At 38.8% G+C, this 19,763-nt stretch overlaps 1 protein-coding gene and 1 pseudogene across 1 annotated transcript; both read left to right on the top strand.

Annotated features, from left to right (window-relative positions):
• Positions 1-618, top strand: part of LOC107668069 (uncharacterized) — a 15,901-nt pseudogene extending 15,283 nt beyond the window's left edge.
• On the top strand, positions 529-18,934 carry LOC107668039 (gastrula zinc finger protein XlCGF57.1-like). Its single transcript, XM_016459782.1, has 4 exons — positions 529-632; positions 1,203-1,235; positions 2,760-2,909; positions 17,802-18,934. Exons 3-4 carry the CDS (start codon positions 2,822-2,824, stop codon positions 18,923-18,925), a joined length of 1,212 nt encoding a protein of 403 aa, XP_016315268.1. The 5' UTR covers positions 529-632; positions 1,203-1,235; positions 2,760-2,821; the 3' UTR covers positions 18,926-18,934.
• Positions 18,935-19,763: the final 829 nt, after the last annotated feature.

Genomic DNA, 19,763 nt, shown 5'->3' on the forward strand with positions numbered 1-19,763 from the left:
GCAGCACCCGCGGATATAACCGCCATCCGCGCATCACTAGTCTGTGCACTTGCAGACTATACCTGGCTGCATTTCATTAAAATGAAAATGCTGGCCGTGCACAAGCAACATAATCAACAGGACATCCACTATTCAGAGTGAACTTTCCAAAGGCCAGGAAAGGACAATGCACGGTCAAACAAGTGAAGACACCACCAACATTCAGTAAGTAACTTTTTTTTTTATTACTTTAAATTAAAATAGAAATTAACAGTGTTATTGCGCGTTTTCTTGTAAGTTAGGGTACAACAGTTTACTATTTACAAATAAATGTTGTATTATTGCACAGGGTACTCGGATGACCTGCAGGACCTAATATTTGAGCATGTTTCTGTGGACCCTGCTCCATACATGGATGAGGTACTGAAGATACCCATACCACCAGACCTGTGTGCGGAGTATGAGCGGCCAGACAAGGAGGAGGTCATCTCCACCATGATGTCCAGATTTAATCAACAGCTGGTCTGGAACCAACATATCTGCCTACACAGGCTGGAATCACGACACGTACCCGACGGCCAAGGAAACCCCAGCACCAGCTCACAAAGGAGCGATATGCCAGAAACCTGTAACGACTAAAACACAGGCACATGGTCAATGGACACATAAGCATTTATTTTTCATCAGTGTCTTTGTTTTGCATACAAGCACAGTCTATGATTCATCTTGTACTTTCTTATATTTCTATACAGACTGTTAAATATTCATTTGTTCACAAGCACAATCTAAGGGTGCTTTCACACTTGGTTCGATTGCTTGGTCCGAACCCGCTTCAGTACATAACGGCACTTACGTCTGCCTTACGAATGTAATGCAAATGGTCTAAAGTACTCTGAAGGTGAACAGAAATTAGATATACAGCTCTCTGCTTACAGCGCATCAGTCACGCTCGTCAAGAAAGTGAGTGAAACACACATTTTTATCAAATAATACGTCATTAATAGCGGTTCACTTCCGGGATTTGGTACGATTGCGTTCACATCAGCAGCGAACCGTACCGGAGTTCACATCCAAACGAACTGAACTCTGACGTCAATCGAACCCGGGTGCGCACAAGTGCTAGTGTGAAGGCACCCTAAGACTCCTGAAGTTCTTTCTTTCTTTTGTATACAAAATGTCAAATATTCACTAGTTTGTTTACAGTTTATTTATTGTTTTTGCAGAATCTGCAATGTTCATTTGATTACAAGCACAAAGTAAGATTCCTCCACTAATTTTTTATACAAATTGTGAAAATAATCACTTTTGTATTTGCAGAGTATATTGTTATGACATTAATAAATATAACGTTTGTTCTGCCATACAAGTTGTCAATTTCATGGTTGCAATTACGAATATAATTATGTTTTTACTTTTGTTCAGTCAGTATGTGGAGGTTGATTGTAAATGTAAATATAGTATTATCGGCCTTGCATTACAATTTTCAAACTTGAATAAAAAAAATAAAAACAACATTAAATTTTCAAACAGTATTCAGTGACACTTACTGTACAATTCCACGTAGCCGTAAGGTTCCATAGTCGGCTCGATAAATGTTGTATGCGTTCTGAAGAGAATACACGTTTAAACAAACAGGCTCCAGTCCAGGATGCTCAGTCATACAACTGGGAGTCTGTTCAAGCTGTTGCATCCGTCTTTTCACCTTTATTGGAATAAAATTCGTAACAGCAAGATGACAGCGGGATCAATTATAACCGTAAGTTAACTAAACTATACCTGTTCTACTTCCATGCAGCATATGTTCTCTGGCTCTGTAGGTATCTTACAACAGTTCTCACACGAACACCTACAGCGAGTTATTGATTATCATGACGGAACATGTTAAACGATTACTTAAAGTCATCTCCATATGAACTACATAAAAACGTCAACTAACCATTCAGAAACTTCCTGTTGCATTCTATGTGTTGTCACTTCTTCTACAGTCTCTCTTTCACGGTCCGATTCCGGTTCATACATATACGGCTGAACACCACTACTTGCAGTTTCCGACATTTTCATAGCGTGAGAGTGTCCTGTTTTGTTATTGCTGTCATGCAGGAGCACAAGCTCTAGAAGCTCCGCCCTAGTCTGAAAAGGGGGCGGGAGCACCAGCTCATTTGCATTTAAAGGGACAAACACAAAAACAGCTCGTTCTGGCTCATACCCTAAACGTGGCAATTTGAACAAGCTATAAAACAATTATCTGTATGGTATTTTGAGCTAAAACTTCACATACACACTCTGGGCACATCAGAAACTTTTTTTTTTATCTTGTAAAACGGGGCATAATAGGTCACCTGTTTTGTTCCTCCGATATTTTCCTCTTTTTTTATCTTCCAGTTCTCTCTATCTATAGTCGATCTGCTAATATCTGTCTGTGCACTCACACCCCTTACTGTTGACACATCAGAGACTTATTTTACATCTTGTAAAAGGGGGCATAATAGGTCCCCTTTAAAGTGTAATCTAATAAATGTAATGTACAGGTCATTCAGTACCTAAACAAATGCATATGAAGTGTCTGTATGCTTAGTGTTCTTTTATTCATTTGTAGTGCTATTATTTTTTTATTTATTTTTGGATAATCAGGCCATTCAGGGCAATTAACTATGACTCTGACTGACTCCCTTCCAAGTGCATTGACTACTGAACTAGGGAGGTGACTGAGATGCACCCAGAGATTTAATTTGGATATATTTTTCTTTCTGCTAATTTTTTTCTCATTTTAATCATGACAGATTGTCCAAACACAGAAAAACTCCTGGTGAAGCAACTGAGACCCGTGTGACACACTATTATAATGATGGCGTTTATTAAAGAGGAGCGTGAAGACTTCAGGATTGAAGAAGTTTTCAGTCTGAAACAAGAAGATACTGAAGAACAAATAGGTTGGTTTTCAATATCAAAGCTGAACTCACTACTCATTTGATACTAATGCTACCTTCAAGTGCAGCTGAGATGTTACTTCCATTTGTTATGTCATGCATTACAGTGTTTCCCACAGACTTACACTCTATTTGTGGTGGCATATATATGCAAATTCATTCTCTGCCAGCAGGAGGCGCTTGTAGAGCGGGAGAGATCGAGGTTTCCCCGGTAATGGCTGTAATCAAATAAGTGCTGCGCTCACAAACGCTGCTTTATCAGACATTACATACAAGATGAAATGAAAATGACATCCAAAATATAAAAATATATATAAAATATAAAAACACCCGCACCGGGTTTCGATTTTGAAACGTGCAGTGCTCATTTTTATTTAACGAAATTTATACCGTATTGACCCAAATATAAGACGATGTTTTTTTCTTGGAAATACATCTGAAAAAACGCGGTCGTCTTATATTCAGGGTCTAGACTTTGACATGTCAATAATACACCCACAACAATAGGTGGCGCCAAATACGCATAAAACGAGTGTGCCATGAAATACGTAATGTAATGCGTGTTGTAAAGATCGCGAGTAAAAACAAAAGAAAAAGAAAACCTTACAGCTGCATGAGTCGTGACTGTCACATTAGCCTGATGGGACCAAACTCCCTTTGTGATTTTAAAACGTAAGACAGTACCTAGATTTGAAGACGACAGTAAGATTTAACTTCTACTGTTAAAGGGGTCATATGATGCGATTTCAAGTTTTCCTTTCTCTTTAGAGTGTTACAAGCTGATTGTGCATAGATAAGATCCCTGAAGTTGCAAAGACTGAAGTCTCAAAACCAAAGAGATATTCTTTATCAAAGTTAAGACTCTGCCACGCCCCCCTAAAACGGCTCGTTCTAACACGCCCCCACATATCTACCTCACTATGTGGAAATATTAGCATAATGCCGCCCAAATGTTCACGCAAAGAAAGAAGGCTATTAGATGGATATCCTAAATGTCCTAATTCAATTTTTTTTTTTTTTATGGTATATCAAAAAGTGTATATTTTTTAAATGTGATTGTTGATACATTTTACCAGTTTTTACCATACTTTCAAAACAAAAATTAAAATAGGAAAAATATGCAATATGAAAATAATTGAAGACAAAATGTGTTTTACTGAGAAAAAACAAGATTTGGTTTTCAAAAAGCCTTTTTCCAAAAGGTACATCTGGAAAAAGGGGGGTCGTCTTATAATCAGGGTCGTCTTATATTCAGGCCAATACTGTCATTTAAATAATGCATATGGGTAGTTGACAAATAGGCAGTAATAAATTTTTTTTTGGTAAAATACATTTTTTGAAAAAGAAATTCATATATTTATGTAGTCTGAAGTCTGATCTTTGAGAAAATGGAAAGGGTCACTAAACTTCGTCAATTCTTTCACTGCTTTTTTAAACATTTTTACTGAACTGTACCATAAATTTGTCCTATGGTGTGACATAGCAAAACTTAAGAAAAAAACAATAATCATAGACTGTAAAAAACATGGACATAGTGTTCTTGACGCCACTCGTAGGTTTCTGAAGAGCATTTTTGAAGCCTTAAGTGGGCGGAACTGACCGCCGCCATCTTGGCAGCACATCACCGCGCGTCACTCCTGGATAATCGAAAATGGGCAGAAAAGTGGGATGTGGGTGAAGCTGAGGTGCTAAAACCATGCCCACCTCACTCGACAGCAGTGCTGCCGTGCAAAGACAAAAAAAAAAACATAACTTTGTTTTTGGGCGAAAATTAGTTATTGATAATTTTGGGACATTCATGACCTCCTTTATCATGTGTATAAGTGTCTTGGAGAAAATCCCAGGAGAAACCAAGGCAGAACACAGTATAACATCAGTTACCGCTCTTTGACTTAGTTTGGAACGCTCAAATTAAATTACGGTGCTCTGCATTTGTTTAGCCGCTCGTCAATATTACTGTGCCAGCCTGGAGTTATACCGTATTCTGTCTTTGTTTTACTGTCCATTAAAGTCTGCCGCATTTAAATTATGGTGTGACTTGTGTACTTTTCACTCTGATACCCTACACTAGCGCGTTAAGGTCTTTTGCCTTTGTAGGGCAGTATGGGCTAATAATAAGCCAACTGGCGCTCGATACTTGTGTTTGATGAAACGCCTCTTTATTTACAAGTGGTAGTTGGATATGCAGGTGCATCTCAATAAATTAGAATGTCGTGGAAAAGTTCATTTATTTCAGTAATTCAACTCAAATTGTGAAACTCGTGTATTAAATAAATTCAATGCACACAGACTGAAGTAGTTTAAGTCTTTGGTTCTTTTAATTGTGATGATTTTGGCTCATACTCTCCAAGACGAATTGTTGAATAAGGTTGAGTTAGGATCCTTGCTGTCTATGGGAGGGTCAGAGAGCTCTCAGATTGCATCAAAAATATCTTAATTTGTGTTCCGAAGATGAACGAAGGTTTTACATGTTTGGAATAGAGGCTGACATTTTTTCGGGAAACAAAATCACTATTAATCACGTGGTTGGGACGGGACAGGAAAAAATATCAGTGGGAGTGGGCAGGACCGGGAATCGTAATAACACTATGATACCAAACTTTATACACAAATATACCTTTTATATAAATAAACTATAAACTGTATATTTTATTTTTGAACTCTATTCTAGTTGCCCTGTCTCTTTATGCTCTCCTCCTGTTTGCTTTGGTGTGGCTGGTTAAGTGAATGACGTACGCAGTCCGTGATGGACAGATCGTTAACGGCTGGTCAGTGTGGTAATACAGTACATCGGGCAGGACATCCAAACACCCACCTATCATTCATCGACCTCAAATATGGCTTTTCATCTGAAAGATGTATGTCGGCTGGTCAGTGTGGTAATACAGTACATCGGGCAGGACATCCAAACACCCACCTATCATTCATCGACCTCAAATATGGCTTTTTCATCTGAAAGATGTAACGTTATGTAGTAACAACTTTACATGGCCGCTCAATCTAATGTTAACCTACAGAAATGTGCGCTATTTTGGTCATACAGATAAAAGTAATACATCTTTCGAATCTGTAAAGACTCTACGTTTATTTGTGTGCACTCAGAATAACAACGAAACGTAGCGCTTCTGTAAAATAATTAAAGCAAACAGCATGCGCTTTCTGTCGTCTCGGTCATGTGAACTTGAGCGAGAAACTTCGAAATTCCGTGTATGAAAAATAAATCTATAGAGAGTGAAATGTCTACTTTCAAATTAAAATCCAACAGAAAACGTGTGTTAGCATGGATGACTTACATGGAATTGAACAGTGTGCATTGCACACACATTCATTCTTTAAATTGGCTTTCAGTTCAATAAAATAACAAAACTACATTTTTGTTTTTTATTCAAGTAAAGTGGGCATGCTGTGATCTGTACTGTATTTTTTTTTACTGTAACTGACAGATTCCGGCCAAAAAAACACTACACGGGAGTGGGAGGGAATGGGAGTCATTCTTCCGGGATTGGGACGGGACGGATGACAGAATTTTCATTTTTGTGTGATTACTGTTTAAAAATAAACAACAGACAGGAAAAACTAAGAAAAACATTAAAACAACTGGAGAGCTCCACACCTAGGCAGCCATCCGCAGTGCCATCTTAAATCAAGATTTTCATACAAAATCAGTAATCAAAAACTGATACTGATACTGGTGTTGGAATTGGCATCGATATCAGTTGGCATCACGTTCTTCTGGGTTTGAGGAGTGATGTATCAATGGTACATCAATGATACCAAGACTTTCATCCGTGACTGCATCCAGATGCTCAGTCAACGACCAAAATCAAAAACGTCACCAGGCCACACCTGCTCTATACAATTTTATAAGTATAATAATATTATAATACTTAAAATACTCAATGTTCTGTACAGAAGGATTCAGCTAGATATTATATTATTATTATTCTTATGTTATAATATTATTATAAGTATTATAAGCACACCATCAAACCTCAAGACTTTGATACTCAGTATCATTCCAACACCTACACAAAGCCTATTATAAGCAGCTTCTTCTATTAAGCCTCTTTGTTGATTACGACCCTTGGATTCTTTACTACCCTGAGCCTGCCCTCCAGGGTGTTTATCACTCAAAGACGCCTTAAAATTAGCACAAGAACCCGGGGAATGATTTTCATGACATCTCCAACACAGCAAACTTGGGTTTCTTTGCTCCGAAGGTATAAGAGCTTTTCTATCTACTTCTTTTACTTTTCTGACCTGCAAACTCTGGTCAAATGCAGTGCTCTTGGTCAACTGAAGCTGATTATATTTCCTCTGATGATCATAATCCCTTTCTATTTGAATCCCTAGCCTAACTAGTTCCTCGACAGTGTACACAACCTCGAATTTGACTAGCGTCCCATGTGTTGTTGAAAACAGCTTCATCAGCAGGTGACAGCTCTCTCAGGAGGTATCTGCACGCATCTTGCAACTCAACATTCGCGTTCACTTCCTGATGAGCATGTTCATCATGCACTGTCAACTTTGGAAAAACGACTGCATGAAAAGGCACCAACTTTCCATAGTCAGCCCTGTGAGGATCACTGACTGGAACCTTTTAACTGAAACCCCAGCGACCCCCAGCACCTTAGGGTCCAGCAAAACGGGGAGTCTTTGTGCGATGGAAGGACGGGGATCGCATTCCAATGAAGCCATGAGAGAAGGCAATGCAACCTGAGAAGGTTCAGCACATGAAGTCGAGGCCGTTTTGAGCATTTTGACCGCCGTGGAAAACTAGTCGCTGTTCACAATGACTGGGGGTGTCCGCATCGGATGGCACAGCACCGCTCACAGCGGGAGAATGGGCATGGCTTTCCTTCAGTTGGGGCATCTGGGTTTGTTCATCATCACTGCTGCTGAGAAATCGAAATCTCTTCCTTTTTTTGGTCTTATGGGGGAGAACACCAGAGAGCTGGTTGCTAGATGAGTCCAATGTTAGATTGATTACCACATCATCATGGAGCCATTGACCAAGATCATCCCTCATTGGCATGCGTAGTGGAAAACAAAGGGACGTGTTTACTGAGGGACCTAGGGGTGCTGGCAAAGGCAACAAGTGGCGAGAGTCAAAATGCATTATAGGCCCAGGAGAACTGTTGTGGTCCAATTGCTACTCAATGAAGTCACCTCCAGGACCAGAGGGCCCTGACACTACCATCGGCTCATCTGCAAACGGCTGTTCATTCGTCTCGGACACTGCCTCTTGGGGTTCAGGAAGAATCGCTGACTGATAGGAGTGTGCCGAGATCCGATGTGTCTCACAAGATGCGACTGGTCTCGCGAGAACTTGACGATATCCTCGCGCTATTGGCATGATGTATTCAACAACCTCTCCTCTTCTGTGTCATTCTCATACGTTGTTTACGTCCAGCGCTTCCAGGTTCTACGTCAGAACGCCGGCTCATTATTGGACGGCTCCTGCATCAGCATCACACGCATGCGTCGCGCTGCTCACATGTGCAGCTTTGGCCAATAATGAGCTGGCGTTCGGACGTAGAACATGGAAGCCTTCACTGCTTACGTTAACCGTGTAAGGATAATGACAGGGAAGAGAAGAGATTGCTGAATAAAGTTATTATTTTTGTTTTGTTTTTGCGCACAAAAAGTATTCTCATCAGTTCATAAAATTATTGTAGAACCACTGTAGTCCCGTCGACTGTTTTAACGATGTCTTTAGTACCTTTATGGATCGTGAAAGTTTGGGTGGCGTTGCTGTCAATGGAGGCCTCTCTGAGCCATCGGATTTGATCAAAAATATCTTAATTTGTGTTCTGAAGATGAACGAAGGTCTTAGGGGTGTGGAACGACATGAGTAATTAATGACAATTTTCATTTTTGGGTGAACTAACCCTTTAAGAGAGCACTACTTTGATTATAGTTACACTAATTATGGTTATTGATTGCAATTAAAGGGATATTTGTGTTGTTTATTATTTATTTATTTTTATTTCTACTATTTATCATTTTTTTGTGCAATTACTTGCCTGTCAGTTTGTGGCAAAATATTTTGCAGTGTTTACATGTTGTTTATTACTGCATATAATTCATTAAAATATAAGTTTAATTTCATAAAGTTGATTTCAAAATGCACCTACATTTTTTGCATTTTGTGTTTTTCAGTTGAATAAGACTATTTTTCCCTGTATATTTCATAATTGAGGATTTCTTTTAAAAAGTCTAAAAATCTTGTCTAGTCTCGTTCTCGTGAACCCAGTCTCGTGTCTCGTCTCGTGGGAGAAGTGTCTCGTCCCACCCCTACTAGTCTCGCGTAGTCAGACCTTCAGACTGACGGCTGAAGGTCTGGAATCCATGGCAGCTTTCATTGGCCAAGGCCCGCACATGAGGCCGTTTGACCGACATGTCAAACAACCAATCACAGTTCGTTTCGTTCATCGTCATGTTTCGGGGCGTGGAAATGTCGCCACAATAACAGACCAGTGTGTAAAACTCTCGGACGTATTTTAAAGATTCTGTGCCGCGAACTAAATATTTCACATACTTTTGAAAATCCAGCGTTTAGTTGATCATGATAAGCGCTCGTCGTCACAGTTGTAAACACGATGGCTTTCTTCTTTCGTGAGGGGGTTTGGCTTCACGGCATCTTTGTTTCCAAGAGGAACGTTATAGAATGCAACACGCACGTCTCCCGGAAATCCTGTATAATCCAACCAATCCGACGACGACTTCGAAACTCCTGAAGTGTTTCCACTTTTGTGTGCCATATGCATCAGACGTTTAGCCAGCGTTCCGTGGGCGTGACGTCTGAGGCTGAGACTACACCCCTACTGACTGATCCTTTTCCGTATCCTGCCGCAGTTGTTTTTTTTAACCCGTCTGGAACTTCTGAGTGAGAGAACCCTTTCTGCAAATACGTGGCTTATTAATCTGCCTAAAAATGGCCCAGTGCAGTTTAGCCAGCGTTCCGTGGGCGTGACGTCTGAGGCTGAGACTACACCCCTACTGACTGATCCTTTTCCGTATCCTGCCGCAGTTGTTTTTTTTAACCCGTCTGGAACTTCTGAGTGAGAGAACCCTTTCTGCAAATACGTGGCTTATTAATCTGCCTAAAAATGGCCCAGTGCATTTTCCGTCTGACATCAAAGTCCTCCTTTATGTAATTTTCTGCATCATAAAATGCCTCTGCAGTTGATTGGCCGTGGCACATGTGTCTACAAATGGCGACTTCATCAGACTCTGTGGCAGACCGTCCCACATATGTGCTGATAGAAGTCCTAATAATCGAGAAGTTCGGATTCCCCAGCAAATGGAAGCGCTTCCACGTTGCTTGAAACGCCTCTAGGAGATGGATGTAAGGGCCTCCATTCGAATAAAAAAAAAAAACAAGGGACTCGAGGAACCCTTGAGCTTTGTGCGCAGATGTATGGGACGTGAAAATAAATGGTACTCCTCCCTCGCAAGCACGATCTGGGCACTGCCAAACACGGCCGATGTTTTATGCTCCTCCACTCTAATGAGGTGTTCCGACGCCGTACCCTTCTGGGCAGTGGACACAGACTCGACGGTCAAATTCTCAAAGATGCCTGTGTAATGACCGAAAAAAAAAAGCTCAAAAAGCCCATCATCAGACCGAAGAATGTATGCAGGTTGGAGTGGGTGGGGTTCACCTCCAGTTCTTCTAGTTTGGCAGGTATGCACTTTTGTGCCTTTCTTAAATACGTACCCAAGTCCCTGGTATCTACAATTAGCTCAGATTTTCGTGTGCGGATCTTCTGCCGGTGAGGTTTTAACATCTTTGAAAAGCCTTTCATCATAATCTCCAGCCTGAATATGCCACTATTTATTGTTTTTCTAGATGCCGTAACCTCTGGGAGTTCTGCTGCCTTGAGGAACTTCAGGAACGCTATGACATTTCCAATACATGTGCACCTTGTTGTGACCGCGTAGTTCTCTAGACTCTTACCCCCACTCTTTCAATCGGTCATACTTCCACAGGAACTTGAAGTCCATTTTAGGAACTGTGGGGTCATTCATGAACACAAGCCAAGACCGGACGTGGGTCACTTTCATCTTACAGTTCTCGATTTGACATCTCTTCGAACCTGAGCACGTTATCACGCCAGATTTTGAGCACTTTCTCGTATAGGGGGTAAGAGCTTTTGTCCTTGGGAGCCCGAATTTCTTCCTCTCCTCCCTAGGCACACGCTCAACTTTTCGGCCCTCATCATTGGATGAGTCCTTAAGCAACACTTTTAAAGTTGCTAAATAATTTTAGTGATATTATTAGTAGTATTACGTATGTTCTACTGAGCAACAGGAATATACTGAATTTCAGGTACAATAATGTCTTCAAGGTAAACTGAACTTTTATTTTGATGAGTTGACGTGAATACCTTGAATTTTCTGTGTGTATATATGACGATAGTTTCTCTTTTAAAAGAAATGGTCAAATGCTTGTGAAGTGACTCAGAGCAGTTCTAGAGATTAAGTGTTCATGTCCTCATATATTGAGACGGCAGCAGATGCTGAAATCACCGCAAGCATCAAGCGTGTTTCAGGATGTGTGTAGTAAAAGAAACTGCACATCTGTCCCTATTATTAACACAGAGACACGCAGAACATGCACAATTCATATTTAAAAATTATTTTTGTTGCTTAATATATACAGATACTAGTCCATATCGTGATTTGATTTAAGTGTAATGACCTATTTTTGATTAATTAATCTAAACTTTGACAAATTCCGTGACGTTCCATCTCATACAGTAAATTCCATTTATATGACCGGATTCCCCAAATCCGTCCAAGTTTTATGCATCGTGGAAATCATAGGGCCCTAGTTTCATTTTCAGCCGGGTCTGCACCACTAACGCCTGTCTTGTCCGTCTTCATCTTTTTTGTGATTTTAGCACCAGTTTGTTCTCCTGCCCATCATTCACTGCAGTAGTTTCAAGGGCGCAATTTTATTTTATTTTTTTATATACTCAAGTAAAAGTAAAATTACAGAATTACACCAGTTTGTTCTCCTGCCCATCATTTCACTGCAGTAGTTTCAAGGGCGCAATTTTTTTAAAAATTTTTTTATATACTCAAGTAAAAGTAAAATTACAGAATTACACAAAAAATGCACGTAAATGTAATTAGTTGCTTTCCACCTCTAGATATAAATGAGTCTGTGCTGTCAAACAACTAATCGCGATTAATCGCATCCAAAATGAAAGTTTTTGTTTACATAATATATGTGTGTACTCTGTATATTTATTATGTATATATAAATACACACACATACAGTATATATTTTGAAAATATAAACGTCTTCATATGTATACATTTTATATTCATATCATTTAAAAGTATAATTATAAATATATTTAATTATATTTAATATATATAATTATATTATTTTAATATATAAAATTAATTATAAATATATTTAATATATAAACATAACATATTTTTATTAAATATATACAAGCATGTGTGCCTATTTAAATATACATAATAAATACACACAGTACACATATATTATTTAAACAAAAACTTTTGGATGCGATTAATCACGATTAATCATTTGACAGCACTAATATATATTTATTTATTTATAATGTGAGTTAAAAATGGCTCACTATTTGGCAGATATTGCGTTAAAGTATCCCCTTTTATTCATACAGTGTTATAAAAAATGCTTTATTGACTGATTACATTTACATTACACATAGCAAGTTTTTTTCTTATTATAAAATAAAAATAAAAACAGATAGAATAGAAAAAGAATAGAGCAAGTTAGTGTTAGAGGCCTTTTTTGTTTTTTGTTAATTCTATAATAAATAAAAAGAAAACAAATAGATAAAATACAAAAAGAATAAAGAAGCTAGTGTTAGATTGTTTTTAAGAAAACAAGCAGTTAGTTAATGAATAGAGTGCAAGTCAAAAAGGGGCATGTTTTTTTTTACAAATAGAATTAGAATAGAGAGTGCTAGAGTTAGAGGATCAAATAAAGATGGAAGAGATGTGTTTTTAGCCGATTCCTGGAGATGCTGCTCGGATTGAGTTGGGCAGGTCATTCCACCAGGAGGGAACGTAATGAACGTTAATGTAAAAGTCCGTGAAAGTGATTTTGTGCCTCTTTGGGATGGCACAATAATACGCCATTCACTTGCAGAACGGTAGCTTCAAGAGGGCACATAAATCTGAAGTAATGAATTTAGGTAAAGAGGTGCAGAGCCAGTGGTGGTTTTGTAGGCAAACATTAATGCCTTGAATTTTATGCGAGCAGCTACTGGTAGCCAGTGCAAATTGATGAACAGAGGTGTGATGTCCTTAATGTAAAAGTCCGTGAAAGTGATTTTGTGCCTCTTTGGTATGGCACAATAATGTGCTGTTCACTTGCAGAACGCAAGCTTCTAGAGGGCACATAGGTCTGAAGTAATGAATGTAGGTAAAGGGATGCAGAGCCAGTGGTGGTTTTGTAGGCAAACATTAATGCTTTGAATTTTATGTGAGCAGTTATTGGTAGCCAGTGCAAATTGATAAACAGAGGTGTGATGTGCATTCTTTTCGGCTCATTAAAAATTAATCTTGCTGCCGCGTTCTGGATTAATTGTAAAGGTTTGATATAACTGGCTGGAAGACCTGCCAAGAGAGCATTGCAATAGTCCAGCCTGGACAGAACAAGAGCTTGAACAAGGAGTTGTGAAGCATGTTCTGAAAGAAAGGGCCTGATTTTTTTTGATGTTGAATAAAGCAAATCTGCAGGATCTGGGCAGTTTTAGAAATGTGGTCTGAGAAAGTCAGCTGATCATCAATCATAACTCCAAGGTTTCTGGCTGTTTTTGAAGGAGTTATGGATGATGTGACTAACTGGTTGGTGAAATTTAGAAGAGAAGTGGTCCAAGAACTGAGCCCTGAGGCACCCCACTAGTTAGATATTGCGACTTGGACACCTCACTTCTCCGAAATACCTTGAAGGACCTATCTGAGAGGTAAGACTCAAACCACTGGAGTGCGCTTCCTGAGGTGAAGGAGGGTTGACAGGAGGATCTGGTGGTTAACCGCGTCAAAAGCAGCAAACAGATCCAGCAAGATAAGTATTGAAGATTTGGAATCCGCTCTTGCCAGTCTTAGGGCTTCAACAACTGAGAGCAAGGCAGTTTCGGTTGAATGTCCACTTCTGAAACCAGACTGGTTGCTGTCAGGAGATTGTTCTGTGTGAGAAAGGCAGAGACTTGGTTGAACACAGCTCGTTCAAGTGTTTTTGCAATGAAAGGTAAGAAGGGAAACAGGTCTGTAGTTCTCTAAAAGAGTTGGGTTAAGAGTGGGTTTCTTAAGAAGTGGGGTTATACGAGCCTGTTTGCCTGTCTAAATTCTGAGGGAAAAACATCAATGTAAAGGGATGTGTTAATGATGTGAGTGAGCTTGATGGCTTGTAGGAGATGAGATGGAATAGGATAAAGCGGACAAGTAGTAGGATGATTAGAAAGGATGAGTTTGGAGAGTTCTGCCTCAGAGAGTGAAGAGAAGGATGTGAACGAGTGTATGTTTGCTGGTAAGATGTGCTTGACAGATTGTGGTGTGGAAAATTGTGCACTGATGGTTTTCATTTTATTAATGAAGAACATGGCAAAGTCGTCAGCTGTTAGAGTTGATGAAGGAGGGGGAGGAGGAGGACAAAGGAGGGAGGAAAATGTTATAAAGAGCATGCAAGAGTTGCGATAAATTGTTAATTTTGTTATGATGTCCTTCTAGCAGTGGCGACATTAGCAGAGGAAGGAAGAGAGGAGTGACTGATACACATTAAGGTCAGTAGGATTTTTTTATTTGACCATACCCTTTCAGCAGCCCTGAGCTTAGAATGATGTTTGCAGACAACATCAGATAGCCAAGGGGCAGAAGAGGTGGTACGAGCTGGCCTGGAAGACAAGGGGCAGACAGTGTCTAAACAAGATGTAATAGTGGAGCAGAAAGTATGAGTAGCACTGTTAACACCAAGAGATGATAACTGTTCAGGGGAAGGAAACAAAGATGAAACCATAGCAGATAGCCGGGAGGGTGAGAGAGAGCGTAGGTTACGTCAAAACGTGACATGTGAAGGGGTATGTGTTGTGTCAGGAACTATGTTGAGGTTAAGAGTGAGGAGGAAGTGATACGAGGTGTGCAGTGGAGTAACCAGCACATGATCAGTCGAGCAGTGTGGTGTGTAAATAAGGTCCAGTTGGTTGCCTGATTTGTGAGTAGCTGTAGTTAACACTCTCTTGAGATCAAAAGAGGCAAGCAGAGTGTGGAAGTCTTGGTTTATTCGAGGTTTAGCCTTGAATGCCACTTGTGGGTCGCAGAGTGGGACAAGGTGGGTCGCACAAAGTCACTTGGCTACAGCTAAATTTGTGTTTCAATGACACCACATTTATGTTCAGTTTTCAAATTGTAATGGCATTTGTATGTGTCTGTGTATTTTTTATTTTTTTTTACAAAATATATAAAATTTATTGTTTTGAAGTTACCAAGTTACTACTACACCACTGATGCAGTCACAATTCTAGTTGTACAATTTGCTAATGGTTTGTGTGTAACGTCACTTCTTTTGATAGACGTTAATATTATTTTATAATGAAATTATACATAAATAAGTGAAGCAACGCAAATGTGTTTGTCTGAGTACCTTTTATACGCATACTTAACTGCAGACCCTAAATGTTTGTACTGTACCACACAGTATATGTCATTTCAAAGTATTTGTTGGCGATTTATTTTCATTAGTGCTGTCAAACGATTAACCGCATCCAAAATAAAAGTTTTTGTTTACATAATATGTGTGTATACTGTGTATATTTATTATGTATAAATAAATACAAACATATGCATGTATATATTTAAGAAAAAATGTTTTTTTATATATTAAATGTATTTATATAAAATATAAGAATATGGATATAAGTGTATAATATTTTCAAAATATATTCTGTATGTGTGTGTATTTATATATACATAATAAATATACACAGTAAGTATACATATATAATGTAAACAAAAACTTTTATTTTGGATTAATCGTTTGACAGCACAAATTTTCATTATATATTATTATTTCTCTTGTCTATTTTATGGATTAGTTGATGCAGCCCTAACATCCAATAATACACTCCGATGTGTATCATCACAATAATAGTGAAATCTAATGAAAATGTCCCTCATCGAAAACATACAAGGAGAAAAGCAGAGGACCTAATACAGAGCCCTGTGGCACTCCATACTTTGTGAAAATAAAGAGATGTCTCATCAAACACAAATGGTAGCAGTCAGATAGATAGGACCTAAACCATGGTAATGCTTGTGTACAAATGCAAGCATACTCCTCAAGCTATAGAAGACAATGTTGTGGTCTATGTTGTCGAAAGCCCTAATGGCACTAGAAGAGACATAGCTGCGATGAGATACCAAATGCAGGTAATTGTTAACTTTTATAAGCATGGTTCCTGTGCTGTGATGGGGCTTAAAAACTCATTAAAATTCTTCACAAATACTGTTTTTCTGCAAAACTAAACACAACTGAGAGCAGGTTGTTTTTGTAATATTTTATGGCTCGTTTCCACCAAACGGTACGGTACAGTATAATACAGTACAGTACGATTCGGTACAGGTAACCCTGATCAGGCTTGCGTTTCCACTGCCAATAGTACCCTTACTTGGTAGGCGTGGTGTATGCTGGAAAGTAACGATCGACGATAGTAACACATACCTTAATACTAGGGCTGGGCAAGTTAACGCGTTATCGCGTTTATTTTTAACAGAAAAGAATACAATGAGCTCGTAATCATGACTTCATAAGTGGGAAATGAGAAGTTTCCGATAGCACATGAAGACAGCACAGAAGCGGTCTTGCTCAGCACTGTGGAGTGCATCGTTTTGTTAACTTTGTGGTTTATTGTTTTGAGTAGTGTGGGACGCGGAAACACACGGCCATCTCACAATATATTGCTTTACAGATCTATCGAGTCTCTACCCGCCCATCAAGTGTTGTCCCGCACCGCACTCTGTTGCGTTAGGTCCCGCGATAGTGCAGGTCTCTACTCGGAAGGTGCCTGTTATAATCTTATGATCGAGGCTCTGGACTCTGAGAATAACTTGTTTTTCTATAACAATCTAGAAATATTTTCTATAAAAACGTTAATGCCCTGGCAGTGGCAAATAGCTTTGGTTTTATATTTAATTTGATTACATTAATGTTATAAGTTGAGATTTACAATAAATATTTTAACTGCTACTATGTAAAAGGAATACTGCTGTAAAAAAGCACCTTATTTGTTTAAAGTGTTTGCAAACCAAATGTTATTGCACTTTTGTTCATATAGCAGTACCTTTAAATTAAAAAGTGCACAATACACTACTTTTGAATGCATTATTGAATTTTGTGCATAATGCCATTAATCGCAGACACTAGTGCGATTAATCGCAATAAAAACTAAATAAAAAATTTGATCGTTGCCCAGCACTACTTAATACTCAAGTGTTGTTGAGGCTCTTAGCAGGCTTAAAATTTCATGCAATTTGGCACATACATCAGAGTTGTTGGTATAACTCTGACATAGACATTGAGGATCCTAAATTGCAAACAGATAATAGAAATCTTGAATGGCTCATGGTGAGGGATTAAATTCATGACATAGCAGATATGAGACCCTTCCTGTTTTCCTTTTAAGTGCATTGTTTGATTAACATCAAATTCATATCACCACCAGCTGACAGAAAGAAGTGCAACACATACAACAGACTTTGAAATAATCCTCCTTTTACGGCAAAATTGATGGTTTTGATGCTTTAAATGTCTAAAACGTTTGTCTCTTTCTTTGTGAAATTAACCTAACGTTAACATGTAATTAATTGTCTTTTTTTTTTCCTTAGACTTGATGGCGCTGAAAGAGCAGAGTGAAGATCTGAATGAAAACGAAGAGAAAGATCTGATTGAGAAACATCATGATTTCATAACTGAAGGAAAATCTTTTAGTTGTTCACAGACTGAAAAGACTTACTCGCAAAAAAGCGCTCAAAATGCTGATACAAAAACTCATTTCGTTTGCCAACAGTGTGGAAAGAGTTTCAATAAAAAAAGAAACCTTAAAGACCACATGAGAATTCACACCGGAGAGAGGCCTTTCACCTGCCAACAGTGTGGAAAGAGCTTTGCACGGAAAAGCAGTCTCAAGATTCACTTGAGAACTCACACTGGAGAGAGGCCATTTGCATGTAGTCAGTGTGGAAAGAGTTTCACACATAAAGAAACCTTTTATACTCACATGAGTCTTCACACTGGAGGAAGCCCTTACACCTGCAAACTCTGTGGAATAGCCTTGAAACGAAAAGGAAATCTTAAGACTCACATGAGAATTCACACTGGAGAGAAGCCTTTTACATGTGATCAGTGTAAAAAATGTTTCACTCGTAAAGGAAGCCTTAATAAGCACATGAGGATTCATTTCAGAGAGAGCTGTTTTATATGTCATCTGTGTAAAATGGGTTTCAAAGACATGAAACGCCTTAAAAAGCACATAATAACTCACATCGGACAGAAGCCTTTTTTGTGTCATCGGTGTGGAAAGACTTTCACACATGAAGGAAACCTCAAGAGTCACATGAGAATTCACACTGGAGAGAAGCCTTTCACCTGCCAACAGTGTGGAGTAAGCTTCACTGAAAAAAGAAGCCTTACAGACCACATGAGAGTTCACACCGGAGAGAAGCCTTTTACCTGCCAACAGTGTGGAAAAAGTTTCACTCGGAAAGGAAGCCTTAAAGTCCACATGAGAATTCACAACAGAGAGAAGCCTTTCTCCTGCCCTCTGTGTGAAAAGAGTTTCAGACATAAAAGAACCCTTAATATCCACACGAGAGTTCACACTAGAGAAAGGCCTTTCCCATGTCTTCAGTGTGAAAAGAGATACACAAAAGAAATAGATCTGGAAAGACATATGCAGTCTCATTCTAGCAAGAAATTGCCAGAATGCTCCGAGTGTGGCAAGATGTTTTAAAAAAAAAAGGAGCAACTTCAGAAATCGTGTGCCTTCACTCTGGAGAAATTAGGATACCCTTGGGTCCTTGAAAAGCATGTAAAAGCAATAAATTCAGTTTCAACAGCTGTAAGTCCACAAAAAGTCTTAAATATCACAGTGGGGCGAAGAAGTTTTAAATGTTGGAGCACAAACAGATGAGAGGCTTAAAAGGCAGACCTGTCTTTGATTTCTGCTTTCAAATGTTGTCATTTTTTTTATTTATTCAAAACTAAATACCATTTTGTGGCTCTTTAATGTTAATGTGTCGTGACAGATCACTGTATTGCCTCAGTTCAAGCAGCGCGTGAAACGATTGTCTTTTCATATTTACTTAAAGCACAAAATAAACATGAATGAACATCAGAACGTATTTCATTTCAACTGTGGAAAGATGTCAATACACAACATTTTTCAAGTTTAAGTCCATCAAAGTTAAGCTACACTCCTGTCAGATTTGTTTGTCAGGCAAGATGGCGAATTCAGCGTTATGATTGGTCAGATAGCCTGTCAATCAAGCTCTTTGCTCCATAGTAGGGAATCCCCAACACAAGAAACACAAGTAATATGTCCATACTCTAACTGAACTGGTACATTAAATATAGCCTGTGAGAGTGTGTTTGTGTTGGATTAGTTTACAGATTCGTTTTAGAATTGTTCAGTAAAGTTCTGTTGGTATTTAAAGGCGTGTCCTGTGTTTTGTGCTTACAAGTTAATGTCTTAAACTGCTGATATTGTTATTGTGCTAATAGTATTTTCACTATACTTTGGATATTAATATCCATTTCAGAGTTGATGGTTGCGGCCTGTTCGATTGATT

Source organism: Sinocyclocheilus anshuiensis, unplaced genomic scaffold, assembly GCF_001515605.1.
Source record: "Sinocyclocheilus anshuiensis isolate Anshui unplaced genomic scaffold, SAMN03320099.WGS_v1.1 scaffold1030, whole genome shotgun sequence".
Lineage (NCBI taxonomy): Eukaryota > Metazoa > Chordata > Actinopteri > Cypriniformes > Cyprinidae > Sinocyclocheilus > Sinocyclocheilus anshuiensis.